This window comes from Micropterus dolomieu, linkage group LG18 (genome assembly GCF_021292245.1).
Source record: "Micropterus dolomieu isolate WLL.071019.BEF.003 ecotype Adirondacks linkage group LG18, ASM2129224v1, whole genome shotgun sequence".
Lineage (NCBI taxonomy): Eukaryota > Metazoa > Chordata > Actinopteri > Centrarchiformes > Centrarchidae > Micropterus > Micropterus dolomieu.
Genome location: NC_060167.1, coordinates 37,679,314 through 37,692,523, shown reverse-complemented (window position 1 = coordinate 37,692,523; position 13,210 = coordinate 37,679,314). Strand labels below are relative to the sequence as shown.

Genomic DNA, 13,210 nt, shown 5'->3' with positions numbered 1-13,210 from the left:
GGAATTGCAGTAATCCAGCCTAGAAGTAACAAATGCATGGACTATTTTTTCTGCATCATTTTTAGACAGGATGTTTCTGATTTTCGCAATATTACGTAGGTGAAAAAAGGCGGTCCTTGAAATTTGCTTAATGTGAGACTTAATCGACATGTCCTGATCAAAGATAACTCCAAGATTCCTCACAGTGGTGCAGGAGGCCAGGGCGATGCCATCAAGGGAAACTATATCTTTAGATAATGCGTCATGGAGGTGCTTGGGCCCCAGAACAATGACTTCAGTTTTATCTGAGTTTAACATTAGAAAATTACAGGTCATCCAGGTTTTAACATCCTGAAGGCACATTTGAAGTTGAGCTAACTGATTAGTTTTATCTGGCTTGATCGATAGATATAACTGAGTATCATCTGCATAACAATGAAAGCCCATGGAATATTTCCTAATAATATTGCCTAAAGGAAGCATATATAAAGTGAACAGGATTGGTCCGAGGACAGATCATTGTGGAACTCCATGAGTAACTTTGGCGTGCATGGAGGACTCATCGTTAACATGTACAAACTGAAATCGATCTGATAAATAGGACTTAAACCAGCTTAGAGCGGTTCCTTTAATGCCAATGAAATGTTCCAGTCTCTGTAATAGGATCTGATGGTCAGTGGTGTCAAATGCAGCACTAAGATCTAATAAAACCAGTACAGAGACAAGTCCTTTGTCTGATGCAATGAGGAGGTCATTAGTAATTTTCACCAGTGCTGTCTCTGTGCTATGATGAACTGAAAATCCTCAAATAAACTATTGCTTTTTTTTTGTTTGGTGACTGCTTTCTCCAGGATCTTAGAGAGAAATGGAAGGTTAGATAAAGGTCTATAGTTGGCTAAAACATCTGGATCAAGTTTGGGCTTTTTCAGAAGAGGTTTAATTACAGCTACTTTAAAGTACTGTGGTACATAGCCTGTTGATAGAGATAGATTGATCATATCTAGTATAGAAGTGTTGACTAAGGGTAAAACATCTTTAAGCAGCCTAGTCGGGATGGAGTCTAAGAGGCAGGTTGATGGTTTAGATGAAGAAATTATTGAAGTTAGTTGGTAAAAATTGAGGGAAGCAATATACGTATATCTGGTTCTACATCTGTTTCTAAGGTTCCTGAGTTTAGAGATAAGTCGGTGCCAGTTGAGGGCAGGTCTTGGTGAATTTTGTTTCTAATAGTTAGAATTTTATCATTAAAGAAGCTCATGAAGTCGTAACTACTGAGAGCTATGGGAATACTTGGCTCAATAGAGCTGTGACTCTCTGTCAGCCTGGCTACAGTACTGAAAAGAAACCTGGGGTTGTTCCTATTTTCCTCTATTAATGACGAGTAGTACGCTGCTCTGGCATTACGGAGGGCCTTCCTATAGTTTTAAGACTATCTTGCCAAATTAAATGATAATTTTCCAGTTTGGTGGAACGCCAATTCCTCTCAAGTTTCCGCGATATTTGCTTTAATTTGTTTTCAGTATTATACTATGGAGCTAACCGTCTTTGTTTTATTATTTTCTTTTTTAGAGGGGCTACAGAGTCGAGTGTCATTCGCAGCGAGCCTGCAGCACTATCAACAAGATGATCAATTTGGGAGGGACTGAAACTAGCATAGGAGTCCTCCGTTACTTGCTGACTTGATAATGAATTTAGAGCTGATGGAATCGCATCCTTAAATTTAGCTACAGCACTATCAGACAGACATCTTGTATAAAAAACTTTGCCCAATGGCGTATAGTTCAGCAATACAAACTCAAAAGTTATCAAACAGTGGTCAGATAAAGAGGGATTCTGTGGGAACACTATTAAATGTTCAATTTCAATACCGTATACAAGAACAAGGTCGAGGGTGTGGTTAAAACAGTGAGTCAGTTCATGAACATTCTGAGAGAAGCCAATAGAATCCAACAGAGAGATAAACGCAGCACTGAAGCTGTCATTCTCAACGTCCACATGAATATTAAAATCCCCTACAATAATAACTTTGTCCGTTTTAGCTGCAACTCCACCTCCTCGGCCTGTGCCTCGAGGAGTGTGAGTATTACTATGACTGGGAGGGGTGAATTCATTTAGGCTAACATATTCTCCATCACCCAGCCAGGTTTCAGTAAGACAAAATAAATCAATATCATAATCTGATATTAGTTCATTTACTAGTACACCTTTAGAAGAGAGAGATCTGATGTTTAAGAGTCCACATTTAACTCTCCTATTCGTTTGCTCTATTGCTCTTGTGGTTTTAATTTTTATGAGGTTTTTATGCACAGCTCCTCTTCTGTTTACCTTTGATTTAAATAATTTCAATGGTGGGGGGGCAGACACCGTCACTATAGGATTTTCACTAAGTAACTCCTGAAATGGAGGAGCAGAGAAGTGTGTTATACTGCGACTCTGCGTAGGGTTTTGGGTGGGTAACTGCTGAAAAAGAAGGGCAGAGAAGTGTGTTAAACTGCGACTCTGCCTCCTGGTCTCAACTCTGGGTTGTCATGGATTTGGTCCACTAATAAACTTGGCCAGATTTCTAGAAATGACAGCTGCTCCTTCCCAAGTGGGATGGGTGCCGTCTCTCCGAATCAGACCAGGTCTTCCCCAGAAAGTCTGCCAATGATCTACAAAGCTCACATCGTTTGCTGGACACCACCTCGACAACCAGCGGCGGAATGACGACATGCGGCTATACATGTCATCACTGGTCAGATTTGGCAGGGGTCCAGAGAAAACTACGCTGTCCGACATTGTTTTTGCATATGTACACACCGACTCAACATTAATCTTAGTGACCTCCGATTGGTGTAACCGGGAATCATAACCGCCGACGTGAATAACAATCTTACTGTATTTACGTTTATCCTTAGCCAGCAGTTTCAAATAAGACTCAATGTCGCCCGCTCTGGCCCCAGGGATGCACTTAACTATGGCCGCTGGCTTCGCTAACTTCACGTTTCTCAAAATGGAGCTGCTAATGATCAGAATTGGTTTCTCAGCGGGTGTGTCGCTGAGTGGGGAAAATCTGTTAGAAACGTGAATAGGTTGATGGTGCCCCGTGGGCTTTGAATGCTTACGACTATTTCTCCTTCGGACAGTCACCCAGCCATCCCTTCCTGGCTGCTCAGGAAATCCCGTGGGACGGCTACCACAGGCTAACTCAGGCCGTTCCGCACCGACTACCGGGGACTGGCTAGCTGCAGTAGCTAAAGACTGATCTACCAAGGTGCGGAGCCGGACTTCTAAATCACTGAGCCTCGCCTCCATGTCTACAAATAAACTACACTTATTACACGTACTATTATTGCTAAAGGTGGCAGAGGAGTAACTGAACATCTGACACACCGAGCAGGAGAAAGTAGGAGAGTGAGAGGGAGAACGAGAAGCCATCGCTCGCTGCTGAGCTAATGTCGCTAACGGCTAAGCCAAAGTACTGTATCGTCAGCTACCAAAATGTTTGAACAACTATGAGATTGAACAGCAGTCACTAAAAGATGGAAAGAACTGTGAGTGCTTAAGCAAAATTACTGTAAAAATAAGTGTTTAGCGGACAGTTAGCCGCTATAATCTAACAAATTTAACTGGTATTTAGCGAGAGCAGCACAACACGCTACCAACACACAAGCACCGGAAACGGAAATGAGTCAACACGCTTGCCGCAGTACGTCAGCAACGTCTATCAACTATGCATAGAAACACGGGAACAGGCGTGCAGAAAAATGGCACCAGGTGCTCTGGTCTGATGACTCAAAATTTAAAATATTTTGCTGCAGCAGAAGGTGGGTTCTTCACCGAAGAGCTGGAGAGCAGAACAAGAGTGAGCGTCTGTAGGCTAGAGTGAAGCATGGTGGAGGGTACTTGTAAGTTTGGGGCTGCCTCAATCCACAGAAGGACTGTGGGAAGTTCTCCAAAATGTTTGGGCCAACCTACCTGCCAAGTTCCTTAAACAACTATGTGCAAATGTACCTAGAAGAAATGATGAAGTTTAAATGCAAAAGGTGGTCACACCAAATATTGATTGATTTAGATTTTTCTTATGCTCACTCACTTTGCATTTTGTTAATTGATAAATATAGTCTATTAACATGTCATTGAAATAATTATTATTTTACAGCATTTTTTCACACTGGCGTAAGACTTTGGCACAGGACTCTCTATATACTGTATCATCTGTTATATATAAATAATAATATGAATGAATAATCATTTTAAATCAAGTCTTCCATCTCAATATGTCTCTCTTCAGGTCGCGGAAAGAACCGAAGACAAAGCATCTTCTAGAGGTCACAGAAGAGCAGCAGAGACACGCAGAGAAGAGAAGCTGCCTTTTCAGACCACAGCACAAAGGCCAACACAGCTCAGCACATTCACAAGCATGCTCACACATGAAGTGCACATACCTGCATGTACACACAAACTCATGCCCATGGCAGCTGACCATGGAGGCACACAGTGTTTCTGGAATGTGTACTGCACTTGACATGATTGAGTTGAGACACACTTTCCCTCCACACACACATACAGTACGCACATTTGTACAATCAGCAACACTGAACATGTTGTCATTACTTAGTTGCACACACCAGGGATTTCAACCCAAGAAAAAATGGGCTCCTAAATGAAACTGCTCTGCTCTGTTATAGTGTGCACATACGCAAGCTTGTATAATTTCCATTCAGAGCACACACAGAACTCTGACCATCTAAGGTAGCTACCACACCTGGAACCATCATGCAGATGCAGGTGTACAGAAGTTAGGGTTGTGGTGTGAGTGGAGGGCAGTTTAGTTTTAAGTTAAGTCTAATGAGGTCCGTTTCTTTACAGATTTTGCTAAATGTTTGTCTTACTGACATTTAGGCTTGTTTCTAAAACCAAGATGTAGCTTAGATACACTCTCTGATTTTGTTATAGCTTCCAGTGGCAACTCCGATTTGGGAAAGACCTCCCAGTCAACAGTGACAGGGCCGTAGCTAGGATTTAAAAAAAATACTGAGGTCATAAATTCCCCAAATGCACCCCTCAGCACCTTCAAACAGTTATGAGGAGAAACAGCAGGTTTGTAAATTTTGTTTTTTCATATTTTATTTATTCAGTTAACTGTTAAGATGCACTTTGTCAGTTGTATTTCCAAGCATGAAAGTCCGTCATTAAATTATCTGAGAGAAATGTTAAAAATGTCATTTATGTATTATTATTATGGCCTACAAGTAGTCATATATAAACATACTGAATCAAAATATATTGGAATCAGCTTATAAAGCTTACCAAAACTTCAAGACAAAAAAAGTAATGGTGGACAAGACTTTCAAATAACAAACTCAGGGTGTGTATCTTTCCAAAGAGTTAAAACGTTGAAACTATGTATTGTATATTATGACTAACTTATGTCTTGAGGTTGTACATATACAGCAGTACAGACATTGAAATTGTAGCAAGCCAGTAGCTCTACTCACATGAAGCTAGCATTGAACCTATGTACCATAAAATCTGACTCCATCATGAAGATAAAACTCCAGTGTAAAATGGATTCACGCCGACAGAATTGCCTTGCCACAGTGTCCGTGTTTCAACTCAGTTTTGTTCAATACAGTGTTAACGGCTGATTTTCACTCCAGTTTTTCAAGTTGCCTTAGTAAACTGTGTGTGATACTTTGGGTTGTGAATAATATATATTTTATCTAGTGTAGCCAATGTGTTAGGAGGCATTTGCTTTGTGTGTGTAAATAACTCACTATGAGTAAGTATGTATTTCTTAGTCACCTATTTGCACAAACCAGAAGTGTCCTCTGAAGCCTGCTCCCTTCCCTTTGTGTCTTACATGGTCCCAAAATATGACTCCCATATTGTCACAAAACCCCTTAAACCTAGACCAGTAAACTGGGAAAGTATGTCCTATAGGTACTTTCTAGTAGCAAATTACTCTCAGTAGGACTGAAACTACCCCTAATATTTTGCACAGCTCTGTTGCATTGCTGTGGAGCAGCTTTTGGATGTAGGACCACAATAGGCAGTGTATAAAAGTACGTACAGTACAACTTTAGAAAGTATACATATCTGCAGATGTGAAAAATATGAATTTTCCTTATCTTATGTCCTCAAAGTTCAATTGTTACTGTGACTGATCCCAGAGTTTATGCTTATGCCCTAGAAGATGAAATGATCTGCAGACACAGATCAAGACAAGAGCTTGTGGCTAAGCTATGCTCTCTTCTGTCCTTAATCTGCCCTAACTCCATCTCCATCTTCTCCTTCCTTGTCCAGTGCTGCTGAGAACCAGCTGAAGTTTCCATGTAAGCCAATGGCGTTGAGGCCACATTAATAAATGGTGAGGTGTGATCAAGGTTGTCTGTTAAGTTAACGGTGCAATATACAAGAGAAACAAAAGGTCTGTGTGGAATACAATAGTGGTTCCTACTGCCATCATTGTAGCATTTGAAATGGTAGTATTCCAGTAGCTTGTAGGCCATGTTGACTCATAACTCTAAGGCTGTTTGTATGACTCTTGCGCTGGGCTCTGAAAACATGCATGCACTGGTGTAAACCTTCATAATGATGTAAACGCCTCCTGAAATTTGAAACATTGTATTCTGCATTGGTACCGACTGTGCATGGCTCGTTGGAGCATCCCCAGCGCCCAGTACAGTCTCAGAGAGCAATGGTAAATGGTATGCACTTGTATATCGCTTTTCTAGTCTTCAGAAGGCACAAAGTACTTTACACTTCATTACATCCACCCATTAACATACATTCATACACTGATGGCAGAGGCTAAGGTGCTAACTGCTCATCAGAAACAAAAATTCACAGCAATTTGGGAGCAAAAACATTAGCAATTTGGGGTTCAGTATCTTGCCCAAGATCATGCAGATTGGGGGGAGCAGAGGATGGAATCACAGATATTCTGATAAGCCTGCGACCAACTTTACCTCCAGCCAAAGCTGACCCAATAGCAATTCCCATACAGAGAGGAGCACAACTTAGTGAGGCTGGCAAGCAAGGAAGGCAAAACACACCAAGCATGCCACATTTGCCCAAAAGGGAAAAAATAGCAAGAACACACTCACACTCAAACCGAGAGTCACGGCAGGGGGGTCATGACAAACTCACACCAGTATATACACATTAATTGCTGCGGACAGTGCACACACAACCACAATGGAGATCATGAGCAGGGCCACGTTTCAGAAAACGGGATTAGTGAAAATATGTTGTTAAGCCTGAGATGAAGGAAACTCAGGGTTTTCTGTGCTGAGCTGAGGAAGCCTTTCGGACGAGAGGCAAAACGTCTTAAAGAAATCTACTGCAAGTCTGCAGCACTTTGATTTAGCACTTCTTGATGACTGGATCCACTGAACTGAACAGGTCGTCAAGTAAGAGCAAATAAATGGCACCTTGAGACTGTCTGGAACACAGAGGTAGAGAAGCTGACCAGTAACCAGAGACTTGTTGGTTTGACCCTCAAAAGCCAAGCAGTCGAGCCCTAAAGATCTCCAGCACCAGACTGATTTGATAGTCACATATGTGCAGGTCAAGGGGGTTTGTGTTGAGACAAATGTCAGTGAGAGTTAAATGGCCGCTGAAAGTTTTTCTACCTCTCAAAGTAAATTAGGTTGTTGGAAGAATTATGTAGTGACGACCCAACCCTCTGTTCACCTGCCAGCGAGTGCAAGCAGAGGTGGAGGCAACAAGGAGAGAAATTCAGGGCGAACCGGCTGGGGCTTTAGAGGGATGTATAGCTGTTGATGTTCCACTTCCAAACTCCCCGCTCCTTCCCTAAGTGGCAGAAGTATTACTGTGTGTTTAGTTGTGGTAAATTAAGCTATTTTAAATACTATAATTATAAAGAAATAATATATATGTATTTTAACAGATGTTTCATCTTTCTCAGTGAGTTTTATGCCATTACAAAATAGAGCACTGTATTTAAAATAAAGGAAAAAACCTGCAGACGATGTCTAAATGTTTTATAAAAGATATGTTTAGATTTTGTATATGATGTGATATTTTGTGTGATTTGTCTACACTGTTATAAAATGAGAAATTGAATGTACTGTGACTGACAACAGGAATAAAAATGATTGAACAACTGATTAATTATTGAATGAATAAACTATTGAAATTCTGTAACACACTACCTTGTTCATTGTCTTTTTTTCCAGCTACATTCACCGTAAAATACTACTGAGTTGATGTGATGTAGTTCTTACAGGATATAGTACCAGAATCAGGTTTATTGCCAAAGGTTTATTGCCAAATTGAATTTGCCTTTGGTGGACTGGTGTACAACAATTAAACATAATGAGAACATAATAAAAAGCAAGTACTGCCAAATTCAGGGATTGTAAAATATAACACAAAAAACACACAGATATAGACAATACAGAAAATCTTGATGTATGCATTCATACATCACAGCAGTGTGAACAAGGTAGTTTGTTCAGGGGTCCTATAGCAGAAGGGAAAAAGCTCCTGCTGAAGCAAATGCTCTTTGATTGAGGGTCGATCAGTGTCACTTGTTGTGAGTTCTGGGCGTGTGATGGCTTTGTGGTACTTGTCTGAGAGGTTGAGTGTTGGCAGGCAAGATTTTGGAGGCAATATGAGTGATGCCGGTAAGTTTGTGTTGGAGATAGTTCACAGGGTAAAGAAGCAGGGGGAACAGTGCAGCAGGATGGGTTGAAATATACTTTTGTAAATCAACAACAGGAGGTGAGGGGCAACAGAGAGTGCTTGGAGTTTACAGGTGACATGGAGTCTTTGCTGAGATCATTTACAGATAGAATGATCAATACTGAAATGAGTCCACAATATTTGAAGTTGCTCACCTGTTTAAGTGGCTTGTCATGTATGGCGGTTGAGTCCAGTGTGGGGTGTGTTTGATGTGTTAATGACTACTTCCTGTGTTTTGTCCACGTTCAGCTGCAGGTAGTTATCCATGCACCATTGTGTGAAGTGAGAAAGAGAGTTTTGATGTAATGAGTTATTGTCTTTGTGTAGTTCAAGTATGGACATTTCATCAGAGTATTTGAGGTATATGGTGATGGGTGAAGGGCTGGTTCAGTCATTTGTGTAGGGGTGAGAGTTGTGTGTTGCAATGTGCTCTGATAAATTGGAAGCCTGCCAGAAGAAAAGTCAGTCAGCTGAAGTCCTTCCAGCGTTCCAGTACAAAGTACAATAACGAACAGAAGATGGTGCTGTTGCTCTACTGTAGGTCAGTGCAGGATGTTAGGTTCATTTTTTGCTGTAACATCATGATCCAATGTTTCTTTTGTGGACAGTGACTGCAGTGAGTGCAGTATTTTAATTTCAATTCATTTTAAATTTGACTTACTTTAATAATAAACAAACAAACATATGTTGTACATTTCCATAGCTTAAATCAACATAAGAACATTTTGAGCATTAATCACTTCATTTCCTGTATTCTGGGGACAATTTCTGTACCAATATCTGCCTTTTCTGCATCAATTTAGGTTGGAAATGGGGGACTAGTTAGCTCACCACTAGAGCACATGTACAAAAGCTATGTTCTTACCACAGTGGCCCAGGTTTGAGGCTGACCCGTAAAATAGAGTAGAGTGAAATCTTCTTTTAATCCCATCAGTCACAATAGTGACCGTACAAAACTTCTGAATGATGTATCAATGAATTTCAACCAAATACTGAAATAAATAAATAAATAAATATTTATTTAATAAATAAATAAAGGGTCTCCACAAATTATGTGCAGTGTCACATGTTTAGTGTAAATTGTCACATGACCAGAGCTGTTTACTTCCTGGGTGCACCATGACAAATGAATGACTGTATCAAACCTCCCAAACAAAAGGTTAGTAAAGTATGTTAACATAAAGATAGGATGGAGAGTTTTGGTAAGTTTTGGTTTAAGGTGTCTATTATTAATATGTGCATTTGCATTTACTCAACTTTCTTCAATGTAGTCATAGAATGAGCAAATATTTTGACGGCAACAAAAGTGACCGGCGAGATAACACATTGTATCAAGGTATACACATTCACAGTTCTTGTTGTACGTAACTTTCTGCTTTGTTTTTTTCTTTTAGTTTTACTTTTAAGTCAAGTTCTGGGTATGTTAGATCTAGATGACCTCCCAGGCAAGGCATGCACCATGATATAAAAATAAAACCCCCAGTTCACCCCTCATTGGGTTGTATGTGTCATCTTTAAGCTCAGGTTCTCTCCCTGAAGTCTGGGAGTTGAAGGGTTCTGCACGGTACCTAGATGTTCCTAGGTCTGCACACTTCTGGTCAGAGATTTCAGATGTTGTACCTCCTTCATGATGTTGCGGTCGCTTGGGATTGCCACATCTATCACTGCAACCTTCTCCTGCTGTTTGTCAATCAACACGATGTCTGGTTGGTTAGCCATCACCAGTTTGTCAGTCTGGATCTTGAAGATCCACAGGATATTAGCTCGGTCATTCTCAACTACTAGGAGGTGTCTTCCATTTTGTCCTAGAGACCTTGAGACTCAGGCCATACTTCTGGCAGATGTTCCAGTACACTATGCCAGCTACCTGGTAATGACATTCCATGTTGGCTGTTCCTGCCTGCATCTGCAACTCTGTACTGTACTGTCTCTGGGGCCTCTTTGCACAGTCTGCAACTGGGGTCCTGCCTGGTGTGGTAGACCACAGCCTCTATTGATCTTGTACTGAGTGCCTGTTCTTGTGCCGCCATGATTAGTGCTTCTGTGATGTCCTTTAGTCTTGCCTTTTGCAGCCACTGGTAGGATTTCTTGATGGCTTCTTCTATCTCTGTCAGTGGTACATGATGTGCAGGGGCTTGTCCCTCCAGGAAGGTTCATCCTCCTCCTGTCCTCATCCTTGGGTTTCTGCTGCCTGAGGTATTCACTTAGCCCTTCATCTTTGGAGGCCTGATCCTGATGTACTCCTGGATCTTTGTTGTTTCATTCCGGACAGTGTTCTTGAGACTCACTAGCTACATATCTTATGACTCGCAGGACATGTGTTGATGGCTTAGTTCTTCCCATTCAGTGGACTTTTTAGGACCTGCCTTACTCTGTGTAGGTATTTCACAGTGGCTGACATCCTTGCTGCCTCCTCATGGTTTCCCTTTGCCTGGGGGATCCCAAGGTATTTGTAGCTCTCCTGAACATCTTCAATGTTGCCTTCTGGTAGCTCACCCCCCTCAAAAGTACTTCTGAAACGACACATCGATGAATTGTTGAAATAATCTATAGAAGCTTTGAATACTAAAATCATCGTTAGCTGCAGCCCTACACTTTTTCACCTACTTATTCATATAAATTTGAAACAACAATGATGGATTATTTCAAAGGGTTACTAATTACACATGATTTGGATATTTTCAAATCTGGTAAAAATTCACGATTAAATGGCTTAAACAAGAGTTTTCATAGAGTGCAGTGCTTGCACCAAAGGTCAAAGCACGTTTAGCACGTCATCATGCTTGGCATTGCATCGAGAGGTTTCTGGAAGAGTAGAAGAACTTCTTTTGTTGTCCATTTACCACTGTCGGCTGGAGATGAGTCCTTCATTTGTGCACTTAGGAATTGGTGAGCCACTGTGTATTCAGACTCCACAATGGGTGTCTTTGTAAGGTCCAGTCACTTTGGACACATCCAAGAAATCAGAATCCCCTGGGTCCGGAGATCTGAGCGCATCCTTCAGTATACAATTGCGCTCCCTAAAGTGCTCCTTCATTTCCCCACAAACTGCATCGATACAAATGAAGTATATTCCGTGTAGCTCTCTTTAGTTGCTGAGATTTTTGTGTACAATACGTTCCTCAACTACATACATAGTGAAGGATGTGTTTAGTGTATGTTGTCTCTTATTTGGCACAGGCTCTACTGTTGCATCCTTGCAGCTCTTCAAGAGTGTCACAAATTTTGTCTTAGAGTGGAGATTTTCAATATACTTACTGTACATGCTGAATTGACAAGTTGCACAACTGTTAACAGATTCATGTCTCCAGTGGCAGTCTGGCCATCAGGAGAACCGGGCCATATCCTGGTGGCCTGCCTTTAATCATTGTGAAGAAGAGCAACAAATATCATCTAGCAGGTTTGAATCGGTATACACAACTAATCCACTCTCAACAAATGTAGGCAGTATGGGTGGTTGGTGCTTCAATATGACTGACAATCTATGTTAATTTAACATAGCTATGACTACATGTGCTGGTCATATAATTAGAATATTTCAGTAATTCCATTCAAAAAGTGAAACTTGGATATTATATTCATTCATTACACACAGGCTGATATATTTCAAATGTTTATTTCATTTAATCGTGATGATTAAAACTGACAACTAATCCCAAATTCAGTATCTCTGAAAATTAGGATAATTCTTAAGATAAATACAAAAAAAGGATTTTTAGAAATGTTGGCCAACTGAAAAGTATGAACATGAAAAGTATGAGCATGTACAGCACTCAGTACTTAGTTGGGGCTCCTTTTGCCTGAATTACTGCAGCAATGCGGCGTGGCATGGAGTCCATCAGTCTGTGGCACTGCTCAGGTGTTATGAGAGCCCAGGTTGCTCTGATAGTGGCCTTCAGCTCTTCTGCATTGTTGGGTCTGGCGTATGGCATCTTCCTCTTCACAATACCCCATAGAGTTTCTATAGGGTTAAGGTCAGGCGAGTTTGCTGGCCAATTAAGAACAGGGATACCAAGGTCCTTAAACCAGGTACTGGTAGCTTTGGCACTGTGTGCAGGGACCAGGTCCTGTTGGAAAATGAAATCTGCATCTCCATAAAGTTGGTCAGCAGCAGGAAGCATGAAGTGCTCTAAAACTTCCTGGTAGACGGCTGCGTTGACCTTGGACCTCAGAAAACACAGTGGACCAACACCAGCAGATGACATGGCACCCCAAACCATCACTGACTGTGGAAACTTTACAGTGGACTTCAAGCAACGTGGATTCTGTGCCTCTCCTCTCTTCCTCCAGACTCTGGGACCTTGATTTCCAAAGCAAATGCGAAATTTACTTTCATCAGAGAACATAACTTTGGACCACTCAGCAGCAGTCCAGTCCTTTTTGTCTTTAGCCCAGGCGAGACGCTTCTGACGCTGTGTCTTGTTCAAGAGTGGCTTGACACAAGGAATGTGACAGCTGAAACCCATGTCTTGCATACGTCTGTACGTGGTGGTTCTTGAAGCACTGACTCCAGCTGCAGTCCACTCTTTGTGAATCT

The 13,210-nt window shown here is 41.2% G+C and overlaps 1 protein-coding gene across 1 annotated transcript in view; it reads left to right on the top strand.

Moving 5' to 3' along the window:
* Nucleotides 1–8,137, top strand: part of cdk18 (cyclin dependent kinase 18) — a 64,272-nt gene extending 56,135 nt beyond the window's left edge. The window contains exon 14 of the mRNA XM_046075721.1: nt 4,253–8,137. Within this exon, the coding sequence (XP_045931677.1) occupies nt 4,253–4,287 (35 nt within the window). The 3' untranslated portion in view covers nt 4,288–8,137. The remainder of the gene's footprint in view (nt 1–4,252) is intronic.
* The last annotated feature ends 5,073 nt before the right edge of the window (nt 8,138–13,210 follow it).